This window comes from Lutra lutra, chromosome 13 (genome assembly GCF_902655055.1).
Source record: "Lutra lutra chromosome 13, mLutLut1.2, whole genome shotgun sequence".
NCBI classification, from domain to species: domain Eukaryota; kingdom Metazoa; phylum Chordata; class Mammalia; order Carnivora; family Mustelidae; genus Lutra; species Lutra lutra.
The window spans coordinates 85,517,392-85,544,480 of NC_062290.1; the positions used below are offsets into that span (position 1 = coordinate 85,517,392).

At 47.2% G+C, this 27,089-nt stretch overlaps 2 protein-coding genes across 4 annotated transcripts in view; one reads left to right on the forward strand and one right to left on the reverse strand.

Annotated features, from left to right (window-relative positions):
- The window catches only part of NR6A1 (nuclear receptor subfamily 6 group A member 1), a 231,390-nt gene extending 216,439 nt beyond the window's left edge, over positions 1-14,951 (reverse strand). For both annotated transcript variants that reach the window (XM_047698701.1, XM_047698699.1), the window contains exon 1: positions 14,654-14,951. In XM_047698701.1, coding sequence (XP_047554657.1) covers positions 14,654-14,753 — 100 coding nt within the window. In that variant the 5' untranslated portion in view covers positions 14,754-14,951. The remainder of the gene's footprint in view (positions 1-14,653) is intronic.
- A 5,343-nt stretch (positions 14,952-20,294) lies between these two features.
- The window catches only part of OLFML2A (olfactomedin like 2A), a 29,322-nt gene continuing 22,527 nt past the window's right edge, over positions 20,295-27,089 (forward strand). The window contains exon 1 of one of the 2 annotated variants that reach the window (XM_047698697.1): positions 20,295-20,860. In XM_047698697.1, coding sequence (XP_047554653.1) covers positions 20,360-20,860 — 501 coding nt within the window. In that variant the 5' untranslated portion in view covers positions 20,295-20,359. Of the gene's footprint in view, positions 20,861-21,041; positions 21,063-27,089 lie in introns of those variants that run through there. The other variant, XM_047698698.1, reaches the window with a different exon arrangement.

Consider the following 27,089-nt stretch of genomic DNA (forward strand, 5'->3'; position numbering starts at 1 on the left):
TGTGCTCAGTAATTGCTTATTAATGGAACACACTGTATGAAAAGCAAACTCACACTGCAACATTTTGAAAAGACTCAAAACAGACAAGAAATTTTATCTTCAAATGTTAAACGCATTTCTTCATCACAGTAGCACTTTCGGTTAGCTCCGGATTCTGGCCAGCCCAACTACCTTTCAAGTTTGATCTGTCCGTAAGAGAATATTTTTATGTGTGTAGGAAAGCAATTGTAATTTCCCACATTAGGTGATTGATTAAGTTCTCTCCTCTAAAAGGCTGACTGGCTTCCTGGTGCCAGTAAAATGATCGATGAATATTTCAACCGCGGCTCCCTTGCTTGCTGTCCCCCCCCTGCCCCTCCCCCTCCCCCAAGCACTGCTGCCCCTTTCCCGCTGGGTTCCCTTTTTACAGACCTACAGCATTTAAGGAGGCTTTGCAATTTTGCTTAATGAATCCAAGTTCTCAAATGCAGGGCATTTAATCTTAAAAGGACAGGAATCTCATCAATGTTGAATTAGTTTTGCGGATAGAAATCCATATACAAGGAATGAGAGAAAAACTGAAATTAACTATAGGTTTGACTCAATGAATGAAATTGAACTTAAAAAAGAGAAAGTGTAGCATGGAGGGGTTATAAATGGGAAGAAAAGTGATCATTTTAAAAAGAAAAAAACTACATCTAATTTCAAGTTTACATTACCAATTGAGCATTAGAACTTTAATTGTAAACATCTGTATAAAAGTGCACAGAGAGAATGGAATTTGCGTGTAAATTATGTGATCCTACAGACTTTAAAGCAGCCAGGTGTTCTAAATTCGAAACAGGTAAACAGAGTATGTATGGTAAATACAAACGTTCTTTGAGGGATGACTAAACAGTATCTGAAATCAAAATCCTCCCAGATAACCTGGGATATATCATAGCTATTTGCTTTAGGCAGGGCTTTCCTAAATTGTGACTTCCTGTTTTACCCAATTCATTCCATCATAAATCTGGAAAATCCCTTGAAGGATTATCTAATTTAGCGCTTTCATTTTATAGGTGACATATAGACATGACTTTGTAACAAGTTAGAATCAGAACCCAGGCAAAACCCAGGCAACAACTAGCTCCTCGGCATCCTACCTCCCCAAATAATGTGGTTGGTTGGCCTCTTCTCTCAAGTCCTTTCCTACACAGACCATACTGCTACCAAATTAACCCACACTGCCACATTTTTCTCACTCATTTTCTGTATTTTAGAAGCTTTGGACAAGTGATTCTTATACTTCCATTTTCAAAGAGTTACATCAACCTTCTTGGATTGGTTCTCTTCTTCTCCATATAGCCAGCTTTTGTGTGGCAAAAGTAAAAAAGGTACAAGAGACAAAGCCATCGTTTCCTAAACTGAATTCCCCAATGCAGTCAAACAGCCAGGAGTTTATTGGCCTTCTCATCTTAACCTGGTTTATCTAGTCATTTTAGTTACAAGGAGAGCCACATTTCCAAACAGAAACTACATTCGGGTTTGAGGGCCCTTGATCAAACCTTGGATTTACCTTTTAACACACTGCTTGACATAGATATTGGCTCCAATTTTCCCAAGTGACTAAGAAGCACATCATTCTCTTCCCATATGTTTTGTAGACTTTCTCTGACTACCAGCAAAGGACTCAGATTCAAAGGTCTCTGATAAAATCAAGACTCAGATCCCTGACCTAACTGTTCTTTCATTCATTTATTCATTCAACATTCATAAAACACCAATTCCTTGTGATCAGTGTTGACGACACTGATAGAAGATATGTTACACCTGCCTTGAGTAGTTCAAAACCCCTTCTTTCCTTAGCACTCTTTAGGGCCACCAAGGAATGTCCCTTACTCCACAAAATAGTTTTCTGGTTGGCTTGTTAAAGCCAACATGAGAGAAAGAAAAAAGTAACTTGGAATTCTAAAAGTGGATCCTGTGACTACAGGAAGCTGAGTTCTGGGCATCCTCAACAACTATAATTGGCCTGGATTCACAAGGATCTGCTCTGGGACAGACATTTTGCTTGGCACTTCACAGACCTTGTCACTAATCCTTAATAACCTGGAGGTGGGGAAGAATTAAATCTAGGAAACAATTTTTCACAATGTTACTAACTACAAAATTTGGGGCTTAACCTCTGTGGGCTTCAGTTTTCGCACTTGCAAAATGGAGAGGATAACAGAGCACCTAATTCATAGAGTTATGAGGATAAACTGAGTTAATATATGTAAAGTGCTTAGAATATTATATAAATGTTAGGGCGCCTGGGTGGCTCAGTTGGTTAAGCGACTGCCTTTGGCTCCGGTCGTGATACTGGAGTCCCAGGATCCAGTCCCACATTGGGCTCCCTGCTCAGCGGGGAGTCTGCTTCTCCCTCTGACCTCTCCCCTCTCATACTCTCTCATTTTCTCTCTCAAATAAATAAATAAAATCTTTAAAAAAGAATACTATATAAATGTTAACTGCTATAATTACTAAATGAGAACACCAAAGTTCAGAGAAGTCAAGTGGCAAAGTCACGTAGCTATGATCTTTGTTCTGCCACACTCCAGAGTCCATGCTCTTTTTCCTCTCACACCATCTAACCAAAATCCTTTCTCCCGGACAAAAACTACTGCTACTTCCAAAAAACAAAGCCCTCTAAATAGATATCAGTGGGGGGTTTCCCCCAGGTGGTTTATTATCCTGCTAAATAGGGATTTTGGAGGAAGAAGGATTGTAAGGCTAGAGAGGAAGTCTCCTGACAGGTTAGATTTCAAGAGTAAAGCAAGAATATGGAAGAAAAAATAATCTGCCTCGGTTATTAATTTTAGTAATTAAAACAATTTAAATCAATTGATGAAGCATGAATTTAAGAATTTCATCTGAAACTTGAAATTAAGTATTAAAGTGAAAAAGGAAACACTTGTACCTTACGACTAAGCTGCAACCCTGAGGGAATAATACAAAAATGCTTTAAAAGGTTCATTACATGAAACTCCAAGAACAAGATAATTACAGAGCTCTCAAGGAAGGAAGTCCAAACATCTCACTGATCTTTCATCACCCACCAAGCTTCATCTTAAGTTCTGATCCAGTAACTCCTTATTGTTATTCACATTGTCATGTGACATTTCTTCTGCTAGCAAGCTCACTACAGAATGAGTTCTATCTAGCAACTACCCTTAGGAGTAAATCCCTAACTCTTTAACAACATAGTAATTGACTTACACTAAAACGTTACTCACACTAGGAAAAGGGTTTTCTTAGACCAAAAGAGGAGATACTTCTTCTATACAGGCTTTATTACCACTTCCCTCAGTGAAAATCACGTTAAAAGGCAAACCAATCTACAAAATGACAATGCCAAAATCACAACTTTAAAAGAGTCAATGAAAGCCAAACTTGTCTGAAAGCAAACAAGCAAGCTATTCTCGGAAGTTTTAAAAAGCAAGACAGGATCTTTTTAAACCCCACATAAATATTCCACTTTTACAGGAATGACTCTTATTAAGTATTTGTGTGTCACAGATTTATTTCCACAATTATAAACCTCCCCTTAGTGAGGAAACAGGTTCTGTTGGAAAATTTCTACCACAAGATAATTAACAGTTAAGCAACAGGTTTCATGTAACAAGGTAACAAAAGCCTTATCAGAGAACTCAGTGAGGGTGAACTATGACACACTTCATTTAGTCTCAAGCAAAGAAAACTTAAAATATGAACTCTTTCATTTTTTTCCACTCTCTGCAGTCCCTTTACAGAGGAGGAAAAAAAAAAAAAAGGCAATGAAAGGACAACCCAAAGTAACAAAGTACTAACAATAGTATCTTGTGAGGTCACCATTTTCTTACACCTTAGATTCATTGATTTATAACAGGGTTCTCACATAGTTTTGGTCTGAGGGATTAGAACCCCTTTTACGTTCTTCAAAATCATTGAGGACTTCAAAGAGCTAATGTTTATGTGGGTTATAACTACCGATCATTTATCATGCTAGAAAACTTAGGAGAAATTTTAAACTATCTACTCATTTAAAAGTAACAAACCCATCACATTAAATAACATTTTTTATGAAAAATAACTATTTTACAACAAAAAAACTGGTGAGAAGAATGGCATTGTTTTGTATTTTTTGTAATCTTATCTTTTTTTTTCTTTTTTTTTTTTTTAAAGATTTTATTTATTTATTTGACAGAAAGAAATCACAAGCAGGCAGAGAGGCAGGCAGAGAGAGAGGAGGAAGCAGGCTCCCCGAGAGAGCAGAGAGCCCGATGCGGGGCTTGAACCCAGGACCTGGGATCATGACCTGAGCCGAAGGCAGCGGCTTAACCCACTGAGCCACCCAGGCGCCCTGGTAATCTTATCTTTAACATCTGGCTTAATTCCAGCAGCTAGATTCTTCTATATGCATCTGCATTCAGTATGTTGTGATAAAATGTTTTGGTTGAAGTACAAGCAGAAAATATTGCCTGAGATTTATGATTGGAAAAGGAAGAAGTATTTGCTTACTAAAATAGTGGGCACCTGGGTGGCTCACTGGTTAAAGCCTCTGCTTTCGGCTCAGGTCATGGTCTCAGGGTCCTGGGATCGAGCCCCCGCACTGGGCTCTTCGCTCAGTGGGGAGCCTGCCTTTCTGCCTACTTGTGATCTCTATCAAATAAATAAATAAATCTTTAAATATTTTTTAAAGATTTTATTTATTTATTTGACAGAGAGAGATCACAAGTAGACAGAGAGGCAGGCAGAGAGAGAGAGAGAGAGAGGGAAGCAGGCCCCCCGCTAAGCAGAGAGCCCGATGCGGGACTCGATCCCAGGACCCTGAGACCATGACCGGAGCCTAAGGCAGCAGCTCAACCCACTGAGCCACCCAGGCGCCCCCTTTAAATATTTTTTAAAAATAAAATAATTGTAGATATTTTTCTTTGATAATCCACCAAAACTCAGTTAAATGTTTTGGAAGTAGTTTCTTTCTTTCTTTTTTTGAAGATTTTATTTATTTGACAGACAGAGATCACAAGTAGGCAGAAAGGCAGGCAGAGAGAGAAGAGGGGAAGCAGGTTCCCTGCTGAGCAGTTAGGCCGATGCAGGGCTCGAACCCAGGACCCTGGGATCATGACCTGAGCTGAAAGCAGAGGCTTTAACCCACTGAGCCACCCAGGTGCCCCTTGGAAGTACTTTCTTAAAGGTTAGTTCAGTGTGAGGGGTGCCTGGGTGGCACAGTCGGCTAAGAATCAACTCTTGGTTCTGGCTCAGATTGTGATCTTAGGATCATGAGATGGGGCCCTACATCGGGCTCTGTGTGGAGACTGCTTAAGACATTCTCTCCCGGGGCGCCTGGGTGGCTCAGTGGGTTAAGCCTCTGCCTTCGGCTCAGGTCATGATCTCAGGGTCCTGGGATCGGGTCCCGCATGAGGCTCTCTGCTCAGCGGGGAGCCTGTTCCTCCTCTCTCTCCCTCTGCCTGTCTCTCTGCCTACTTGTGATCTCTGCCAAATAAATAAATAAAACCTTAAAAAAAAAAAAAAAAAGACATTCTCTCCCTTGAGCACCTGGGTGGCTCAGTCGGTTAAGTACCTGCCTTAAGGTCAGGTCATGATCCCTGCAAGGATCCTGGGATCAAGTCCTGCATCAAGTCCTGCATTGCATCAGAGCAGGGAGCCTGCTTCTCCCTCTGCCTCTGTCTCATGAATAAATAAAATCTTTAAAAATGTTTAGAAGGGGGTTGCAGCTGGGTGGCTCAGCTGTTAAGTGTCTGCCTTGGGCTCAGGTCATGATCCCAGGGTCCTGGGATCAAACCCTGCATCAGGCTCCCTGCTCTGCAGGAAGCCTGCTTCTCCCTCTCCCACTCCCCCTCCTTGTGGTCCCTCTCTGTCTGTCAAATAAACAAAATCTTTTAAAAAAAATTTTTTTTTAAAGATTTTTTTTTTATTTGTTTATTTCACAGATAGATCACAAGTAGACAGAGAGGCAGGCAGAGAAAGAGAGAGAGAGAGAGGAGGAGGCAGACTCCCTGCTAAACAGAGAGCCCAATGTGGGACTCAATCCCAGGACCCTGGGATCATGACCTGAGCCGAAGGCTTTAACCACTGAGCCACCCAGGCGTCCCCCCAAAAAAAAATTTTTTAAAGGCACTCTCTCCCTCTCCCTCTGCCCCTTCCTTACCCCCATCCCCATACTCTCGCTAAAATAAATCTTCTTAAAAAAAAAAAGGTTAGTTCAGTGTGAAATATAAAACTGTATCAATGAACTTTGTGTATTCTGTCACTTAAAATCCACTGGTCTATCGACCTTTGAACAGATCTTCTACTCATACAGGATTCTGTACACACCAGTGACTTGTAAAATATTCCTTCCCTGAAATATGATTTTCAAAATGTTAGCATATTTCATTATATATTATCAATGAAAAACCAAATTTGTTAATAGTGATACTTTTCTTCTTCAGAAAAGGCCTTAAGGGGCACCTGGGTGGCTCAGTGGGTTAAGCCTCTGCCTTCAGCTCAGGTCATGATCCCAGGGTCCTGGGATTGAGCCCCACATGGGGCTCTCTGCTCAGCACGGAGCCTGCTCCCCCAGCCTCGCCTGCCCCTCTGCCTGATCTCTGTCTCTCAAATAAATAAATAAAATCTTAAAAAGAAAAGGCCTTAAATACTGGGGAGCTGTCAAGCTCAAAGTGGCAGGCACAAGTTTTCCAAAATTCCAATTGCCATCTGAAAGCTCAGATTTTACTCACCAGCAACAAATATTGTCAGTTTTCCTTGATGCAACAAGTTCACTGTTCGTTTTCCAAAAGAATGGACTGCCAAATACGTAAGTCCAAATAAACCATAGTTTGTCAATTGTTCTTTCAAGTGAAAGCAGTGTTCCACCAAAAAAAGCAGCTACTGCTTCAGCTTGTAACATAACTGCACAAGCACTTTTCCTTAAAACAAGTACTCTGTTTTGGTATGCAGCAGAAATTCTTTGTATGTACTTGCCTACCTGCCATTTCCTCAAATGGAATATCAAAAACATGTGTACTGAAGGGTCAAGATTTAATAACATTAATCATTTTTACCCCTTCATCAAAGTCAGACATAGGTGAAATGCTTTAAAAAAAATACAAGTGCATGGGACACCTGCGTTTATCAGATGGTTAATCATCTGCCTTCCTCTTGGGTCCTGATCCTGGGATGGAGCCCCTCATCAGGCTCCCTTCTCAGTGGGGAGCCTGCATCTCTCCCTCTCTCTCCGTCACTCCCCCAGCTTGTGCTCTCTCGCTCCATCAAATAAATAATAAAATCTTTAAAAAATAAAAAAACGCAAGTGCATGGAGGTGACAAATACAATGACTACTAGTACAGTTTGGTGCCTTGATTTTCTCTAAGGTGCAAACAGTTTTCAACCACCATTGTTTCTGCAACATCAGTACAAGTGTCAACAAGGTGAAAAAGGCAAATAATGCCAATATTACAATAAAAGTAGCTCTGACCTCAAGAACCTCCTGAAAGAGTCTCAAGGACTCTCCCAGAAGTCCTTGAAACACCCTTTGAGAACCACTGGTTTAGATAATATAGATAAATAATAATGGAGTTAAGGACTCAATGAATGGGAAGAAATTACATCTGAAGCAATCCAGTAACCAACGATCAACAAATGATGAATGATAGAAAATAATACAATCCAAATGAGTACTGTCACTACTCTTTTATAAATTTTAAAGGCAAGAGATGAGGAAGCAGGATAAAAAATGTGTAAGACTTCATAAAAGTGTTGTATCTTTTTTTTTCTGAGAAAAACTAAATTGAATTAGAGTTAACTGTGATACAAAGAACATTGCATTTGATCTATAAGAAGTTAACAAAAATGGGTAACGAGACTTAATTTTTAATGCTTCCAAAATGACACAGCCTCAAGATTGAAATGAATGCATGAGTTACATAAAATTAATTATTTTCATGAAAACTAAATATAGGATAAGGCAATTCCCTTCACTGAAATCAGCCTGTCCTTCATTTTGGCACAGATTTGTTACTGAAATGCTTCCCGAGTCTTAAACTATGATTATACCTCTGTTTCCTTTGGATTCACAGGGAATATCACAGTAGTTTTAAAAATTTGGTTAATCAATTTTGTCCTTTTTCAAGCGGTGTTTTAAAGGAGAAAATTAACAACACAGGAATCTTGACACTATAGTGACTAACTAGAAGAGCAAGCAGAACCCACTCATAGACCTCCGAAATGCTTTTATAGACAGATCTAGAATTCCATGATACTCTGAAATGTATTAAGTTACAAATAAAAGCTGAGAAGGCTAGCTACCTCTCCCACATAAGGAATTTAGTTGTGCACTTCTCTCAAAATTATGATTCTGGAGTACTTTTTAAATGAATTATGAATTGTTTCCAATGCAAACAGTTGTTCAAGCAAATATCTATGGTTAATATATCTTTTGCTAATACCATAGCCACAGTTCCAATGTGTTTATTACTCAAACAATGCCCTCTATCATTATTATTAACAATGTGTTCTTATAATTTCCCCCTTCAACAAAGTCACTATTCTGGTTCCAACCACCCACAGAGTGTATCTTCAAATCAAATGCTCGGATTTGTTTCCGGAATACATTACATGTTGCTGCCTAGGGAATTGGGTTTTGGAAACATTACACTTGCCAGCTGACTTATCAACAGTGCGCACAGAACTGACACCAACTTAAAAGCAAGAATCCCTCCAGAAAATAGAAAAATATGCTACTACTGCCATCTGTGGTTTATGCTTGAATAGCTTCTCTGATATAAACAACTGAAGGGTGTACAGTTTGCAATTAGGATCCAAAGACCTCATTATTTGAATATGTTTTAAGTTAACTCTTAATGTAACAAACTATAGAGTTTATTTAGTATGACATAAGAATTTGATTCTTTACTTGAACTTATTATATAATAGTGATAGAGAAACCACAAACTACCTTGAATGAAAATTTTTCCACTCTGTGAAGGCTAATTTTCCCCAATACCCATTCATTCCTAAAGAAACTCAAACGCTTAAATGTCTCCTGTGAATTTATAATTAGAAGAATTTCTTTTGAAATAGTGACTGTCAGTATTAAAACAACCCCAAAATTCTTAAAGAAATTGATTTTTAAGGAATTTTCTACTGAGACATGAGAATTTGCTCCATCCAAGACAAATTTTGAAGGTCCAATTATCCCCATGATTTTTTCAAAAACAAAAATTCAAAAATGCAAGTGGAGCCTCAAAGTAGGCTAACTTCAGAACATATTCTCTCTCAGTTTGCATTCTCAAATGACAACCACCGTAGCTTAGGGATCAAAAGATTGGGTGCAGCTGCGGGTGGGGAAAAAAAGTAATTCAGCTCCCCGGCGGCCGGGGAGGAAACGCTGGCTAGCTCCCCAACTCAATCACTGTTAATCAGAATTACCGGGTCACATAGTGAAGTCTTATTTAAATAATCATAACTAGCAAAAAACTGTTTTCCTGAGAAGGTGTTCTACACAGACTGCTATTTAACAGCAGGTAATGAGGGCAGGACGAAATAAAGTCGGAAATATCTTATTCTTTCAAAGTTCTCTCTTTAACGGTTAGTTCGAAACCACACTGAAAAGCAGGTAAGACATCTCACAATGGTCTCCTCCTAATTTTCCATTATCTGTAGTCTGATAGCCTTATATTTTTCGCAAAGACAAGCCATGTTGGAAAACAAGCAATAAATACTGGGCTTGATTCTAGTAATACTGTATATATCAAAGTTACACCCGGAGGGGTTTTTTTGTTTTGGGGGGGGGGGGGTTGGTTTTTTTTCTTTTTAGGCTAAGCTCAGAGGAATCTGCAACTTTGGCTCTAACAGGACTCAGAGCTGAAAATCAATTACCTGCTCAGGACTTCTTGCCGACTTTCAGTAATTCTGGTATTTCTGAACTCTAGTTATCAACCGAAAGCATCCGTAAACCCTTAAGAAATTACCTGAGCCAGGGAAAAAGCTGACCTTAAAAATGCCAGTTTGAATCAAAAAAAGAATACAAAAGTTTGAAACAAAAAACACTCTCTTTCACAATGTCTTGGTTTTGGAAATACTTTCAAAGCACTGCAATGAATTAAGTATTTGCATGGGATTCAATAGCTACTTCTGTTAAAATTGTTTCAAGGACAATTTGGTTTTTTTGCAGGAATGCAAACTTTATCTTTTGATTCAGAACTTTAATTTTTTTTACTGTGACCCATTTTCACATATAAGGTGATTGGTTCACACAAAATAAGGTATTTTTATTGTCCTACTTTAAAAGAATAGATATGACCAAGACTGTAGAATTTACTCTTAAAAGGCATCTTCTTGAATTTAGCCTTCAACCTATATGGAAACAGATACTTAAACAGAAAGTGTCCTTTAACTTGGCTAGAACACAAAGGTAAATATAAGAACTAAAAATTATGACAAAACCCCAAAGAGATCTAAGTGAGCTTGTTGAAAACTAAGTCTCCTGGCTTTTGAAATTCTGAAGCCAGAGGTTGTGATCTGAACACAATTCACCAACGGACCAACTTAATCAACACAAACCAATAAATATCTATCTAGTTATAAAAAATTTAAGTGATGATGTCTTAATTACAAGATGAAACACACTAACACAGCCCCAGGCCCCCAAACATACAAACATTCATTAGCAATTTAAGGCAACTTGCACAACAAGCACTACAAGTGGCATAAAAAACTTCTTTATCAATATCATACTAGCAGTTGGCATTTCTAAACCCTATTCTCCGCTAACCTAAAATTAGGTATTTCAATCTAGGGCTTGTTTTTTACCTTTGCCCCACAGGAAAAGGGGGAAAAAAAGAAAAACCAAGAAGTTATGAATAAAATACGGAAATGCACGATTTGGCCATAGTTTAGTAAATCTACCAGTTTTTTTCCCCCATTAGTTCTCCCTCCTCCTCCCCATCTAACTTCCTTTCACATGCCAATGCACACACACCACACACCTTTTTCCTATGTAATTCAGAATAATTTATAGATTATGAAGGATTTCATGATATTTTCATTACAAGAAACAGAAATGCTAACAAAGATTTTGATGGTAAACATGAGATCAGAAATGTGGTCATCTCACACCTCAGCTGCTCAAAAATCAGCAGTGAACCTGTTTATTCTTTGTAGCCTTTCAGTGTTCTTTGGAGGTCAAAGAACTTACTAAAAAATTCCTGTGTGCCCTTTGTATAAAACAGAACCACAGTATGCTTTTTTTTTTTTTTTTCAATGAAAGTAGAAAACTCTGAGGTGACTAAGAATTAACTTTTAAAGTCACAGAACTAAATGTTAAACTGTCATGGAAAATATCTGATATTCTTCAGATATTTTCAGATTCGCACGACACGCTCATAGAAGGAAAAAGGCGTCAAATTATTAGCGAATTTCTCCTCATTTCCTCCAAAGTATAGTTACACAGAACATGCTTTTAATTGCTGGTAATGACTTATAACCTTCCTTTTACTTAAGATATCGAAAAGACTACTTCATTCTGTTAAAATACAACAAACGTAAGAGTCAGCATATACTTCCTCAAATCATCCTCCTTTGAAACCCCAAAAAGAGAGCAGTCTTCTATTATGACTAAATGAGTTCGTGTTTGTTATGAAAACCTACAGCAACAATTGAAAATACCTAGCGCAACCAGTACATGAAATTCCTGAAAGGGTGATGGTGCATCAAAAGGCTAGCAACTCTGTTCTGATAGAATAATAAAAAACATCTAAAAGACTGTAAATTCAGCATTAATGGCATTTCCGGCAGGAAAACATTTCTAAAATTCCACCTCCAGTTTATTTCTTCATGACACAAACCGAAAGACCTCCTATCTAGATAGCTATCCACTGCAAACATTTCATACAAAATGGAAATCAGTCATTGGGATAAAAAGCCAGAAGAATTCATTTACTCTGCTTAGAACTTAAGCAGTTTCATTTACTTTTGAAGAAAAATATTAATAAGTATAAAAGCGGGAAAAAAAAGTCCCCACCATTTCAAAGGTAAACTTTATTTTTTTTCTATTCTGGTAATCTATTGTAAGCATGTTAAGTTACAAGAGATAATGAACATAAATTGTAAAACACTACAAAATGCTCATTATTACACTGAAAAATAAAACATCCCACAACAGTCTAATGTTTCGTGTATTTTCTTTTAAGCCCTATCAAACTGCCAAAAGCCCCATTGTGTTTTCAACAAAAAGGAAATATTTGTAGCACTAAAATTGACTGATGTAAAATATTAAAGCCAGCCTGGTCTAAATGGAATGCTCAATAACATTCTTTTAAATGGTTCTGACCAATTGAGGAAATGAGACTATGAATGGGAAATTTGATTAAGAGTTAAAATTACCATTGAGTTCTTTAAAATGTACTAATGAATAATTAATAGCAAATGCAGTTCCTAGGCTTCCCTTACAACATTCTCAAGTAGAACTTAAAGTAATGTCTGCACTAAAATCGATCATCTACATGTTATGCACAGGTGGGTACAGGAAGTACACACACGTAGAAAGACATTATGAAAATATATGACCTTAATATGGGCTAGAAGATAGATGTAAATTGGGTAAAAAAAAAAAAAATCAGCATCGTAAATTTTAGATCAGGATTTACAACGTTCATACATCAATATGAAAAGAAATCTTTGCTTAAAAAGCTTAAAAAGTCAAAAGCCTTAAAGAAATCCTTTGTTCCTATGATACTGTCTTCTACCCTGGATGGATTCCAGCCTCCTCCTTTGTGACACGGGATTTTATTGATCTCAAACATGTTCACATTCAGAAATTATTCTCCAAAGACATCCCGAGGGAATGCCAGCCACCCAGATACCACACATCACATACATCTTAAAAAAGGACAAGAGCTTTTAAAACACACCACTATTTGGTCAGCAACATCAAGTGAAATTAACCAGGCTCTCTGCTAAACCGACTTTTCCCTTAACTGGTAAAAATACCAGATCTACTGAATTGGCAGTAAATGTCTGATGAGTTTATAAGTACACGAAGATGCAGATTAACCCCCAAATCTCTCTCCTTCCGTAGCTCCTCATTCATTCCACAACTGAGCGCCTAAATGACCTATTTTCAGGTTACTTTCCTCACACCTGCCCAGTCACTGTCCTGATTGAGAAACTTCTTGCTGAAGCAATTAATTTTTAGTGCCTCCTAACTGTCCCGGGTGTTTGCATTCAATTTGAAATCTGTTACTTGTTAGACACTGTTCGGTCCTACATCTTTCTGAGAATTGCGAGTTTATGGCTCAGAGAGGGGAGGAGGCGCTGATCTCCGAGAGCCTGCCCTTTATTCGGAAATGAGGAGATGTGAAAGGTGGAAGGCAGGGCAAATAAATAAATAAATCGGGTTTGCAGCCGGAGCGTTTGCCCGCCTGTACGAGCACCCTTTGTAATGCAGGCCTCCCGGGGCTATCGCCTGCGCTAATTGCTCCAGGGCGCTTTCCAAGTTCAAAAGTTCACCTTTTACGACCTCACAAAAGCTCCTTACACGTTACCAATAAAAACATTCCGCGGCAAACACCGAGGGGGGAAAATATCAAACAGATACAAATAAAACACCCCGCAGAGGAAGGGAGTTGGGGGCGGGGGGGGGGGAAGGCAAGTCGTCCCGGAGGAACCCGAGGACTTGGCCCGGACGTGGGGGGCAGGGGGAGAGCTGGAGGAAGGGCCGGGCCAGGTGAGGAATTCTCAGCGCCCGGGTCCGGGGCCGCGAAAGGGAAGGGGAGAGCTGAGCATGGGAAGGCGCGGACCCGGATGGGCCGCTGGGAGGGAGGGAAGAGGCAGGTGTCCCGAGCCCCCGGTCGGGCCAGGGAGCTGAGCCTGCAGAGAAGGGGGCTGAGTACGGGCGGAGGCAGGAGCAGAGGAATGGGGTGTGGAGCAGGCACCGAAAGATCCGAAAAAGAAGCGCTGAGCCGAGAGCTAACGAACTGGGGGTCGGGGCAGAGGTGGAGGCTCACGGTGCACACGGGGGTGGCAGGGGAAGCGCGGGACTGCAGAGTAGGAAAGCGGCTCCAGAAAGGTGAGGGCAGAGAACGACTAGGACGAGGGTGTGGCGTTCGCGGAGGGAGGGGGCACCCGCGTGGGAGGGAGCCGAGGGCACGGGGGGAGGGGAGAGGAGGGCGCTGAAGGGACCCTCCGAGGGGAGAAAGGGGAAGCTCTGAGCACAGGGGACCCCAGGGGGAGGGAAACCCCCACTGACGGGACGCGAGGTGGGGGGGCCGCCGAGGGTCCGCGCTGAAGGGACCCAGGGGATGGAGAGGGCTCAGCGCTGAGGGGACCTGGGGGGAGGGAGGAGGATTCGCGCACAGGGGACGGGGGGAGGGGAGGCCTGTGCTGAAGGGACAGGGGGGGAGGGGGAAACGAAGGTCCGGGTTGAAGGAACCGGGCAGGGGGAGGGTCCGCACTGAGAGGAACCGGGAAGGAGGGGGAGGGTCCACACTCAGGAGCACGGGGGAGGTGAGGGAGGGTCCGCGCTAAAGGGACCGGGGTGAAGGTCCACGCTGAGGGGACCCAGAGCCGCTGCGGCTTTCCAGAGAGTCGGCTGAGAGGAAAAGAACCCCGGGGGCAAGGGACAGGCGATCGCTTCTTCCTGGGCCCGGGTTCCGCACGCCCCTCACCCACCGTTGCGCGGCGGCGGAGGGAGCGCGGCGGGCGGCTCTAGGAACCCTGCCGAGCCCCCGCCGCCTCCCCCTCCGCTAGGCGGCCGTTCGTCCCGCTCCATGCGGTGGTGCTCAGGGCCCGCGCTCGGTTCGCTGCTCCGCCATGACCGGCGCCCTCGTCCTCGTCGTCGTCGTCCGCCGGGGGGAGGGGGCTGTCAGGGGCCGGCGGAATCCCGGCCGCGGCGCTCTCTGGGCCCCGAGCCGCCCGGCTCCGCGCCCCTCCGCGCCGCGCCCCCTCAGCACTGGCCAGCTCCCTCCCCCGACGTCACGCGCCGCTGCCACGCACGGGCCCGAGGGGCACCCTGGGAATTGAAGTCCTCTGGGCGAGGCCGGCCACGAGGGACCCCACTAATTGAAGGGGTGGGAAGAAGGATAAGCAGCCCTGAGAAGTGATGGCCAAGGCCTGTCAGTGTCACCAACCGAGATGAGAACTTCTGATAAAAAGTTAACAAAGATTACTTCAGGGCCTTCTCTTGATTGATTTTTCCAAGATCAAAGTACCCTGCGACTCCCCGTATCCCCCCTCATAGACAATGAGTCTTTCCTAGGGGCGGATCGGGAAGGAGCTGGGAGAGCACGTGCAATGAAGCCCAGCCCTGTGGGCGGGGCTTAGAAGGGGCGGAGCTTTGAGGTATTCACGAGGGACTTCTTCCGCGGCTTCTGGACAAATTGGACCGGAGATTAAAGGGCCGGAGCTTAACTCCAGGTGACTACGCTAGTATGCAAATGGAATCTATAAAACTCTGCTTTCCGGGGTACTCTTAAAAGCCTTTTACCTCCGGGTGGGCGGGAAAGACAACGGTTTCTCTTCCTCCTCTTTCATTTTCCCCCTGCCCAACAGAATGGAAAATAAAGCCCCAGGCCATTGATGCCATTAAAGAAACTCTCAGGCTCTTGACTCCTGGTGTCTTGAAGCCCCCCGCATGAGAAACTCTTTACCCAGCCTTGTTCGCCTTCCCTTCTCCTTGGTTATCGTATCTGTAAAATGGGGTCAGAATAGGGACGAAGTGCAATCGAAAGATCGCAAACCCCACCCTATGGCCCCCGCCCGGCCGCCTCAGTTTCCCAGAGCAAAATGCCGGCTTTTGCGGTCTCCCCTGCTCTCAACCGAGCCTAACTTCTGCAGCCACCAGGTGGCGCGCGGCCACCAGCCTCTGGACCTGCCGGGGCATCTGCCTTGAGCGACCCTCCCAGGGAAGGACTTACCCTTGCTGCCACCCCAGGTCTAACTAAGCCCTGCCGGACCTGCTTGAAGACAAGGAACAAGAACTCTTGCTTTGCCCGCCTCTCCCCTGCCGGGTCATGCCACAGCTTCCTCATGGCTGCCCCTTCCTCACCACCCCTAAATCCCACCCTACCAATCCAGTGGCTCATCTCTCATTCCCCGCTTATCCTGGCATTCACACCCCTGCCTGGTCTGAGCCCTGCCCACATTTCTCATCACACCCCCTTCCTCCCCTGCTACACAGGACGTTTTGCAACGCTTCCTTGCACTTTGAAGGTGTTACCTTCATTGGTCAACCTGTATTGTATCTTTAATCAGGAAAGTGCTGACCACTTTTCTGAGAGATTTACCTGAACGCTATGTTGTCTAAACCTTGCACCTGCTCTATGAGGTAGCTCCAATATTGTCTCTATGATACACTGATGAAGTGACCCAGCAGTAACGGGGATTCCAAACCTAGTGCATCAGACATCAGAGCCTGAACCTCGGCTCCTTCAAGCTGGAGCTCTGGCTGGCTTCATCCAACCCACTCCCAAACTCCTATTCATCTTTTAAGATCCTGTTCAAATATATCCTCAGGGACATGTTTTTAAATACTTCCCACAAGGGGACATCTAGATCCCCTCTGTGTTCCCTTACAGCTCTGTTGAGCTAATTGCTTCCCTACTACCATTCCTCAGCCCTGAGGGGGAAAAAAAAGCCTTTAGTGTGGTGTGAGGGGGAAGGGGGCAGAGGACATGGATCCTCTGGGTCATATTCTCAGCCCTGGGTTCTAAAATAGGTCGGGACATTTGGCTTTCCTAGGCCTTCCAGAACTTCCTTTTCTTTTTCTCTCTCTCTCTCTTTTTTTTTTTTAAGTTGTTTTTTGGGTTTTGTTTTTTTGGGGGTTTTTTGGAAAGATTTTATTTATTTTTGACAGAGATCACAAGTAGGCAGAGAGGCAGGTGGGGGAGGGAGGGGAGAGCAGGCTCCCCGCCGAGCAGAGAGCCCTATGCGGGGCGAGATCCCAGGAACCCGAGTCCATGACCCAAGCCGAAGGCAGAGGCTCCAACCCACTGAGCCACCCAGGTGCCCCTGGTTTTTGGTTTTTTGACAGAGCACAAGCAGGGAGAGGAGCAGGCAAAAGGAGAGGGAGAAGCAGCCTCCCCACAGAGAGGGAGAAGCCCGATCTGGGGCTCAATCCCGGGATCCTGGGATCACAACTGTAGCCAAAGGCAGATGCCTAACCAACTAAGCCATCCAGGCACCCTCAGAACTTCCCTTTCTATCTCAGTCCTCTGGAGGTAGCGAGTTCCCCTTCCCTGGACATCCAATCAGAGGTTAAGTGGCACTGCGGAAACCTGAAGGCCTGGGTTTTCAGTGGTGGACATATTCTAAGTTAACCCTCAAAGATGGGCCAAAAAGTTCACCAAATACTCAGCCCTTCGAAGCAACTCTCCTCCTCCTTCAGACTCCAGCTTTGTTGCCACTTTCTCCTAAAAGCTTTTCTAGATCTGACTAATCAAATCCCTTTATTCACTCCCTCAGCATTATAACCCCAGCTGCTGAGCACAGAGCCTGAACATAATAGACACTCAATAAATAATTACTAAATGGGTGAAAGGATGAATAAAACAGATCAGACTTTTCTACTTAATAACTGTGACCTTGGGCGTGTTACTTCTGAGCCTCAAAGTCCTGGTTTATAAGGCAAGGGAGAGAAAATAATGATAGTCGCTTCTTCATGAGATTGTTTTGAGAATTAACATGATGCATGCAAAGCTGATAATATAAGGCCTGGCCTAATAAATGGGACCTGTTACATTAAAGAGGATCCTAATTCCCATTCACTCCTTCTCTGAAAACGCCCCTTGGGAAAAGTCAACTACGTTGAGACTGAGAAAGGTGAGGGAAATGACAATGTGCTGAGACCTCAGCCACTGTCCTAAACATACAGAGTCCTATAAGGTAGGCAGCTACCGTGTGGCCGGCGCCTATGATGAAATCTTTTCCCTGCAGTGTTCCCTACCCACCTAACAATCCTGAGAAGTCAGTACTTTACCTCAATTTACGAATGAGGAAACAGGCTCAGAAGGGCAGATGGAAAAGACTCCCATCATGTGCAGAAGTCCTAACAGAAGAGCTGGGAAGGAAAGTATGCAAGGATTTGGAGAGATCTTCAGGGGAGTTGTCCTGAGGCCAGAGGCAGACAGAGAAACAGGACAAAACAGGGAGACAGTTAAGAGCAAAGCAGGTTTAAAAAAAAAAAAAAAGAAAGAAAGAAAGAAAAGAAAAGAAAAGAAAAGAACAAAGCAGGTTTGAGCCCCATCATGGGTGGTGTAGTGAGACACTAATCAGATCAAATAACCATACAAACCCACAAGTGCTCATAAGTTCTACAACTGACAACACACCTAGAAGTTCCTGGTGCTGCGGGAATGTGTGACAGGGTTCATTTCGGTCAGGGGTGATGATCAGGGAGGCTTTCTGGGATAAGGAACATTGAAATAAGATGGAAAGAATGAGTAGGAGTAAGTGAGATTGAGCAGAGAGACAGTTTCAGGAGGAAGGAACAGCATATGCAAAGGTCCCACGGCCAAGTGGGAACTGAGAGAATCCATTGTAACTGGAGCCTGCTGAGGGAAAGAGGGGCAGGAGAGAATGGTGAAAAGAAGGAAAGCAGAGACCGTGGGGCCCTCTTATGGAGCAGCCAGCAGAGGGCAGAGTTTGGGGCAACAGTGGACTTTTTCTTCCAAAGCTAGCCAGAGAGCCAGAGCCAGGCTAGGAAAGAGAACCCCTGTGCTTTCAGTACATTTAGTCTATTATTTGAATAGCTAAGACATGCATTACAAAATTCCCAGATGCAAAAAAAGTATTCAACGAAAAGTAAACCTTTCTCCTTACTCTGATTCCCCAAAACTGGTTTCCCTCCTGAGCAATAACCACCATACTGGTTTATAGTGTGTCCATTCACAGATAGTCTGTGCACATAAGACCACACACCAGGGGCACCTGCGTGGCTAAGTCGGCTAAGCTTCTGCCTTTGGCTCAGGTCAGGATCCCAGAATCCTGGGATCAAACCCCCATATCAGTGGGGGGTCTGCTTCTCCCTCTCCCCCACCCTCCTGTCTCAAATAAATAAAATCTTTAAAAAACAAAACAAAACACAAAAAGCAGCATATTCATGTTTTATACTAATCCAGCCCTGGTTTTGACACATCCCCTGATCTCTAGTCATGAAAGAAGCGAATCTGTACTGAACACTGGCCGCACGTGACTTGTCACAGCTCAGAGTCCAAGAGCACCAGACCTTGCGTTAAGCCGGTAGTTCTCAAATTATAAATCCTCTGGAGGACTTATTAAAACAGATTGCCGGGCCCCATCCCTAAAGTTTCTGCTTCCTGAGATCTGGGTTAGGGCCTGAGAACTTGCATTTCTAAGTTCCCAGGTGATGCTGAGGCTGCTGGTCCTGGGGCCACGCTGCCAGACCACTCAGCTAGCTGCTCGTGAGCAAGGTCTGTGCACTGTTGATTTATGTCTCTCCCACAAGGGAAGGCATAAAGGATGATGCAAGGAAACACACATACCAGCTAGAAAGTTTCATGGGGTGATAAATTCTATGAAGAAAAGGTTCAGGGGAGGGATATGCACGAGGGGGAAGTTCTTGAGAGTAGCGGTAAGGAAGGGCATTTGCTAGGCACTCCGTAAATACTTGTTGAATGGGAAAAAAAAAAAAAGGAAGGACATTTGAGGCACAATTAAAGGTTCCTTTTTGAGCAGTTGAAGTGTACAAGGGCAGGGAAACAGACACACACAGGTGGAACTGTCTTGGCTCAGGGGAGGGTCACCTACAGAGTCGGTGTGGAGAGGAAGAGAAGGGCGTCTGGCCCCGCTGGGGTGCGCAGAGGTGGACGGTCCTGCGAAGTGACTGCGAAGCAGCCCAGGGTGAGATAATTCGGGGAATCCGAAAGAAACCCAGAGAGGAGAGGGTTTGAGAAGGAGGCATGATCCAGAGCCATCGATTCTGGGAAGATAAAGAGGTGCCGCCTTGGGTGCGGTACAGGAGCTCCGGGGGCCCTCCACGAGCCACCTCCCAAGAGAGATCGAAGAGCCCCGGAGCGAGGGAGGGGCAGGGAACCTGAGGATTGACGCTAGGAGGCGGCTCCATTTGAAAAGTTTTGCAGCCTGGGAGCCGGAGAAATGGAGCTCTCCCTGCCGAGGATGGGGAGGAGAAAGGGTGTTTAAACGCCAGGAGCTCCTGAAGTTGAGTTAAGGGTCCACGGGCGGGATTTTGGAGGGAAGAAGAAAAAAACAAGCGGGGGGCGGGTGCTGAGCCGTGAAAAAGGCAGAGCTGGCGGGGTCTGGGTGTTGGGAGAGCTCAAAGTCTCGCCTGCCTTGGAAACACGACTCATCTGAACTTTACAACCACTCCAAAAGGAAAGCACTATTTCTCCCATTTTACAGATGAGGAAGCTGAGGCTCAAAGAGGCGAAGGGACACACCCAAGGTCTCCCATCTCACAGAGCAGGACCTCCGCCCGCGGGGGGACCCCGCGCTCCGCTTACAGGCCCCGCTGCTCCTGGGGACTCGGAACAAGACCCTTTTTTGTGTCCTCGCAGGGATGCCCTTCGGAGAGCCGCCCAATGGCGAAGAGGCCCCGCAGAGGCCGGGGCGGGGCGGGATGCCCCCTCCACCCTAGCTCCGCCCCCGGCGGCGCGGGAGGGGGCGCGGGGCGGGGGGCGCGCCGCGCGGGCTTTGCTGGCTGCGCACCGAGCTCGCAGTGTGGACCGCGCTTCCCAGCGTCCGCACGCGGCTGTCCGTGCCCACCGTGCCCATCCCGCCATGGCCGCGGCCGCCCTCCTGTCCCGGCCCCGGCCCGGGCCACTGCCCCTGCTCCTGCTGCCGCCGCTGCTGCTGCTGCTGCTGCCGCCGCCGCGCGCGGGCCGGGTGCGCGCTGACAGTAAGGTATGGCGCGGCCCTCTGACCCGGGCTCAGCTCCGCGGGGAGCCGGGCGCGAGGGGGCGCTGTGGCCGGGGTGCGGGCCAAGGAGGGTGTCAGGGCCGGGAGCAGAGGACCAGGAGAGGGTAGACCCGACAGGCTCAGCACGGAAGCCACTCGGGCCACGACCCAGGGAGAGGAGCGCGTGGGGCAAGAAGTGCTGGAGATGGTAGGGGTACTTGGGACCTGCGGGTCTCAGGAAAGGGCTCTGGGACCTAATCCAGTGCGGGTAGGGGTACTTGGGACCTGCGGGTCTCAGGAAAGGGCTCTGGGACCTAATCCAGTGCGGGTAGGGGTACTTGGGACCTGCGGGTCTCAGGAAAGGGCTCTGGGACCTAATCCAGTGCGGGTAGGGGTACTTGGGACCTGCGGGTCTCAGGAAAGGGCTCTGGGACCTAATCCAGTGCGGGTAGGGGTACTTGGGACCTGGGGGTCTCAGGAAAGGGCTCTGGGACCTAATCCAGTGCGGGTAGGGGTACTTGGGACCTGGGGGTCTCAGGAAAGGGCTCTGGGACCTAATCCAGTGCGGGTAGGGGTACTTGGGACCTGCGGGTCTCAGGAAAGGGCTCTGGGACCTAATCCAGTGCGGGTAGGGGTACTTGGGACCTGCGGGTCTCAGGAAAGGGCTCTGGGACCTAATCCAGTGCGGGTAGGGGTACTTGGGACCTGGGGGTCTCAGGAAAGGGCTCTGGGACCTAATCCAGAGCGGGGAGATAAGCCCTGAAAGCCAGGGCCAGGAAGGGGGGAGCCTGAGATTTTGGAGGAGGCGCAGACAAGAGATGCAGTCCCCAGCCTAGGGAAAGGATTCCCAGGAGCGCTGGGCAGGGGCAGCCTGGGAATCCGGCTCAAAGTTTCCATGGGAGACTGTCAGGCAGACTCCTGCGTAACTGCTTCCCAGGGACTCCCAGGGACTCCCAGGTTTGCACCAGAGCCTGAGACGATGCTTTCCGGCCATGCTGGGGACCCAGAGTCCCTACGCAATGAACCTAGTGGGCTAGTCACTTGCCTGGACTCTGGTAGTCCTCCCGGGAATCTGTTGCACCCTCTGGAGGACACCGTGCTTCCAGAAGGGACCTGAAGTCTTCTCAGGTGTGGCTAAAAGGATCTGCTGTGGTGTCAAGCAGACCCGAGTTCAAATCCTCCCTCCACCTCTCGGCTGGGTGATCTTGGGCCTTTCACCCCTCTCAGTTTCTGTTTCCTCACTTTTTAATATGAGAATAATAATAGCAACCACTTCCTGCATTTGGTGATCATGCCTGTAAAATGTTTAGCACCACACCTGGTACCTAGTAGGTGCCCAATAAATCATGCTGTGATTGCAGAATCTTACTAAGGGAACACTTGAGCGTGTTCTGGAAATGACCCAGTAAGGACGAGGATGGAACCGGGAATGAATGAGGGGCAGTAAGGAGGTAGGGCCCTGTTCTTGGTGCAGAGCAAAGGAGTGACTTTTCCTGATGTTGCTCCAGCCTCTTTCCTGGGTAGAAGGTGAGGCTGCACTGTTCAGAGGCCAGGCAAAGGGTAGAAGCCACTAGCCACACGGTAAGTATGAGCGCTGGGGACCAGCAGACCCTCATCCTAAAGATCCAGCTCTGGGTATGAAAACAAGGGAGCTGCAGTCTTGACCATGTGCTCCAAGGACAAGAAGGGAATGAGTATCAGTCATACTTTACAGGTGGGAAACTAGGGATATAGAGAGGCGGCTAGCTTGTGAATCAAAAAACCTGGGTTCTGGCCCTTTGTTGTTCTTTGGTTGTGCGACCTTGGGCAAGTAAGTCGCGGCCTGCCTCTGGGCTTCAGCTTCCCCATCCGAAAAACAATGTCTGCCCACTTCCTTTCCACGCAGGACCTTCTTGGATTCCCTGACCTGGCTCAGGTAGGGGAACAGCAAGCAAAAAAAGCCGCGTGTAACCTAATCAGTGCTTTGCCCCTCCCGTCCCTCTGGCTGGGAAGAGTATTTGGTCCTGGGCATCCTCCGAGCTGTGGACTGTGCATGTAGGGCTTATGGGGGAGGGCTCGCACTCAAAACAAAGTAAAGACAAAGAAAACCTAACACCCTGTTTATGTAGTGAGTCAGCCAAACACTTGCTAGGTTGTGTGTGCGTGTGTGTGTGTGTGTGTGTGTGTGTGTGTGTGTGTTGTCCCAGGGCAAGCTGGGGCTGGTGGGGTAGGGAGGAGCACCCTAGAGCCTGGAGGACGAAGCAGCTGGGGGACACAGCACAGGCCTCCGTCAGAGCCTCCCAGCCCACACCACTTCAGCCAGCTGGGAAAAATAAAAAGCAAGTGATGGGTGAATTTACTCCGCATTCCTCAGCACAGCCGGTCTCCTGCTGGCTCTACAGGGAGGGCTGTTTTCATAATCACCCTCTCCCTCCCCCATAACCATCCTTCCTCTCCAAGCCTGTCAGATTTGCAGGGGGGTGGGGGGCGCAGAGAACTTGGGGGAGGGAGAGAACCCTTCAAGGGCCAACCTGGGACTTGAAATCTATCTATCTAGGGCTCTGAGGGGTTAAGTTGGCTCTCTCCTTAGGCTTCCTGCTCCTGGGAGGTCCAGTCCCCCCCTCCTGCCCCATACTTTCAGGGGTACAGGAGCAGCTCAACCCCAGGACTCACCAGAGAACTCTGTGGTCTCGGGCAGCTCCTCACTTGGCATGTTTTAATTTTATGTTTATAGCAAGGTGTCTCCTAAACAGGACTTGGAGTTTTCATCTAGGGAAGTGCTTTGTCCAGCATGGGAGTGGGAGAGGGGGTTCACAGCTTCCCTGGTATCTCTGAGGGGCTGCCCAGCTCGGAGTTTGGGATGGACAGACAGGGAACCACATGAAACCCAGGCATGGCAGCACAGACCTCTGGGAACCTGCTTTCTGCTATACGGCCTTGGAATGTGGCTGAGAATTCCCATGGCTACTTCAGTTTCCCCATCTGTGAAAGGTGCCTCACTTCCTCCATGCATCCAGATGTGGGAAAGGGGTCTTGGGTCATCCCTGTCACTGACCAGGGCCCCAAGGGCAGAGGGAAGGCCAAGGCTTGTGGGAACTGGGCCAGGGGAGCAGGAGGGTCTGAAGCAGCAGGTGGCGGTGTCACGGGATCGATCAGATGTTCCAGGTCAGGCTGGTCCCGGGGGCTTAGGTGTTGCTGTGCCTCCGCTCTGGGAGTTTCCGCCTGTGGGTGTAATTGAAAACAGGCTCAGGGAAGACAGAGTATACAAGTGATAGAGTCCTTCTGTACACAAAGAACATGGGGCTAGGCCAGGCCCCACAGGGTCTCTCTACAGGGAAATTCTTGCCCCAACAGTCCCGTTGACGGGGCACCTAGAACAAAGTACTGAGAAATATCCTGTGTGCCAAGCCCCATGCCCAGCCCTCAAATCCAGAATCTTAACACAACCCTGCTGCCGGTCGCCGCGCCCCCTCCATCTGACAGGCTTGAACAGTGAAGGTCAAAAAAGTCAGATGGAGGGGCGCCTGGGTGGCTCGGTGGGTTGAAGCCTCTGCCTTCGGCTCAGGTCATGATCTCAGAGTCCTGGGATCGAGCCCCACATCGACTCTCTGCTCAGCGGGGAGCCTGCTTCCTCCTCTCTCTCTGCCTGCCTCTCTGCCTACTTGTGATCTCTGTCTGTCAAATAAATAAATAAATAAATAAAATCTTAAAAAAAAAAAAAAAAGTCAGATGGAGGAGTTTGCAGAATCCTGGGGTTCCAGGATGCTCAGCTTTCAGTGGGCATCCAAATGGCCTGGGGAACCTGAGAGTCTGAGTTATGAAGTGTGGACTAAGGCCAGGGAGTCTGCATTTTTGAAGTGCATTCCAGGTAATTCCAAGGCACATCCCCCTGTGGAGAACTCGGCAGAGATACAGAGAGCCATGGAGGTTTGTGGAGTGAGAGAGTCACCGATCAACAAAGAGGAAGTTTTGGAAGATTAAGCCAGCAGGGAGGAGGGTACTGTGTCCTTAGAAGCAGTTAATGGGGTCCGAACTCAGCCTGTGGTCATGGAATGGAGAGTCGGGAGAGAGAGGTGGGGGATATTCAGGATAAAGAATTGGAAGAATATGACTGATGGCTTGTCCAGAGTACAACAGAGGTTCAGAGGCCTGGGGTGGGTGGCGGGTAGGTAGACATCAGTTGAGAAAAGAAACCGGGTCCAGCTTTGGGTGGCTCCAGATTGGGGCCATCCAGGGAGGTGTCGAGCTGGCAGTGGGCTCTGGGGGAGGTCTTTGCCTGCAGGAGGACATGGAAACGGGCTCTCAGGGGGCTCTCAGGCCATGAGAGAAGAGGGAAGACTCCACCTCAAGGTGACACAATTTGAATCTGCTCATTTCTAGAACATTTCACAGCTTGAGCACCCCTCTTCCCACTGTGGCCAGATTTATCCATCTCAAGAAAAATCTCAAGGACCTCTTGCCATCTCATTGTAGGACTCCCTTGCAAGGACGTTCTTAAGCACGAGCCATCCACATTTCTGGGGTCTTTGGCAGCAGCGTGTCCTGAGTGAGGCTATAGAGAGAGATGGAGCGCAGTGGGGTGGGAGGCTGAGGCAGGGACTGCCCTGCTTCACAGTAGTTCCATCCCTCGGGCCCAGGGCAGGATGGACCAGCCCCAGTAGATAGAGCCCCAGGCTCTCTCCTGCCACCCCCCCCCCGTGACCCCCCCCCCGGGCCCCTTTTTGTCACAGTTCAGTTGCTATTGGAGGAGCCCTCCGCTGGTGACACCCGAGGAACAGCAAGTAAACCAAATTTTTGGAGTCAGGCTCTTCATAGTGACCCTGAGCGAGCCTCTAGTCTTCCCTGACGCTCAGATTTCTCCCCTTTAAGGTGGGGTTGTGAGGAGAGGAGACAGGGAGAAAATGGCTTGCGGACGTGAGGGAGGGTTTTTGGCGGCTACCTGGGCAGCAAGTACCACAGAAAGAGCGGTGACCCTGTGCCAGGTTTGGTGTCAGCTGCTCTGCATGATGGACTCATTTCAGCCTCAGGACAGGCTTACGAGGCAAAGACGTATCCTCCCCATCTTGCAAGGGAGGGTGCAGAGACTCAGGGGGGCCGAGGCTGGGCAGGGAAATGGAGGACCTGGGGCTTGAGTCTGGGCATGGTCTGTCCCCCCACCGCCATGGTGCTTGGCTGCCTCCAGCCAAGACCTCCACGGGGTCCAGCAATCACGGAGGAAGGGCCTTGCCTAGGCTCCTGGCAGCTGGGGCTGGGAGCCGAGGCCCTCTGCCGACTCCTGGCCAGTGTCAGGGCCTTGGCCGCCCCCCTCAGGACGTTGCACCTCATCTGAGGAGAGAAGGAATGTTGCAGTCTGATATGGAGGCTGCAGGCCAGGGCGGGTGGATGCCAGGGTGAGGGGTGGGTCCCCAGGAGGAGGCCTGGCTGGCCTGGCCACACGGAACACAACCACATCTGCCCACTGGGGAGTGGGTGGGGGTGACTGGGAGTCCACAGCAGAGCTGGGAAGGGGGCCCAGGAGACTTGAAGAGAAGGCAGGCTCGAGGCATTGCCCGAGATCTAAGGAAGAGTGTGGGACCATAGCCTGGCTGTCAGCGTTCGCAGGCAGAGGAGGACTGCCCGGAGGAGTTGCCCAGAGTACACTCCACCCACAGAAGGCCCAGGACAAAGCTTCCAGCCATAGCTTCCTCCTTCCCTACCCTCCTCGTCCCCCAGGGGACTGCAGGTCTACCCACACCAGGCTCTAATCCCCTTGAACGGTCATTTGATGGCTCCAGGGCTCAGTTTTCTGAGGTCTCAGGACACCGCTAAGACTATCTGCCACCGCATCCACGTGGAGAAATGAACACAGAAACAACCCCTTTCAGGATCATTGTTAGTAAAAATAACGGCTGTAATATACAGACTGCGCTGTGGACTCCTGGCACTGGACTGAGCGTGTTCCTGGGCTCCCCTCTCTCAGTCCTCACACAGTCCTTTGTTGGATAGACAGTAGTGGTACCCTCATTTCACAGATGAGGAAAGTGAGGCACAGAGAGATTAAGGAATCTACCCAAGGACACACAGCTGTAGGTGCCCATGGCTGTGTGCCTCACCCCTGCCCCACACTTGCCCAGAACTTAGTGAGTTCTCAGTAGATGTCTCCTTCCTGGGCTCTGTGCCCCAGGATTGCCTCCTCCATCCACCATCTATCCACGAAACAGCCCAAATGAGCTTCCCGTAATGCAGATCTGACCCTGGCTCTCCCCTGCTTTAAATC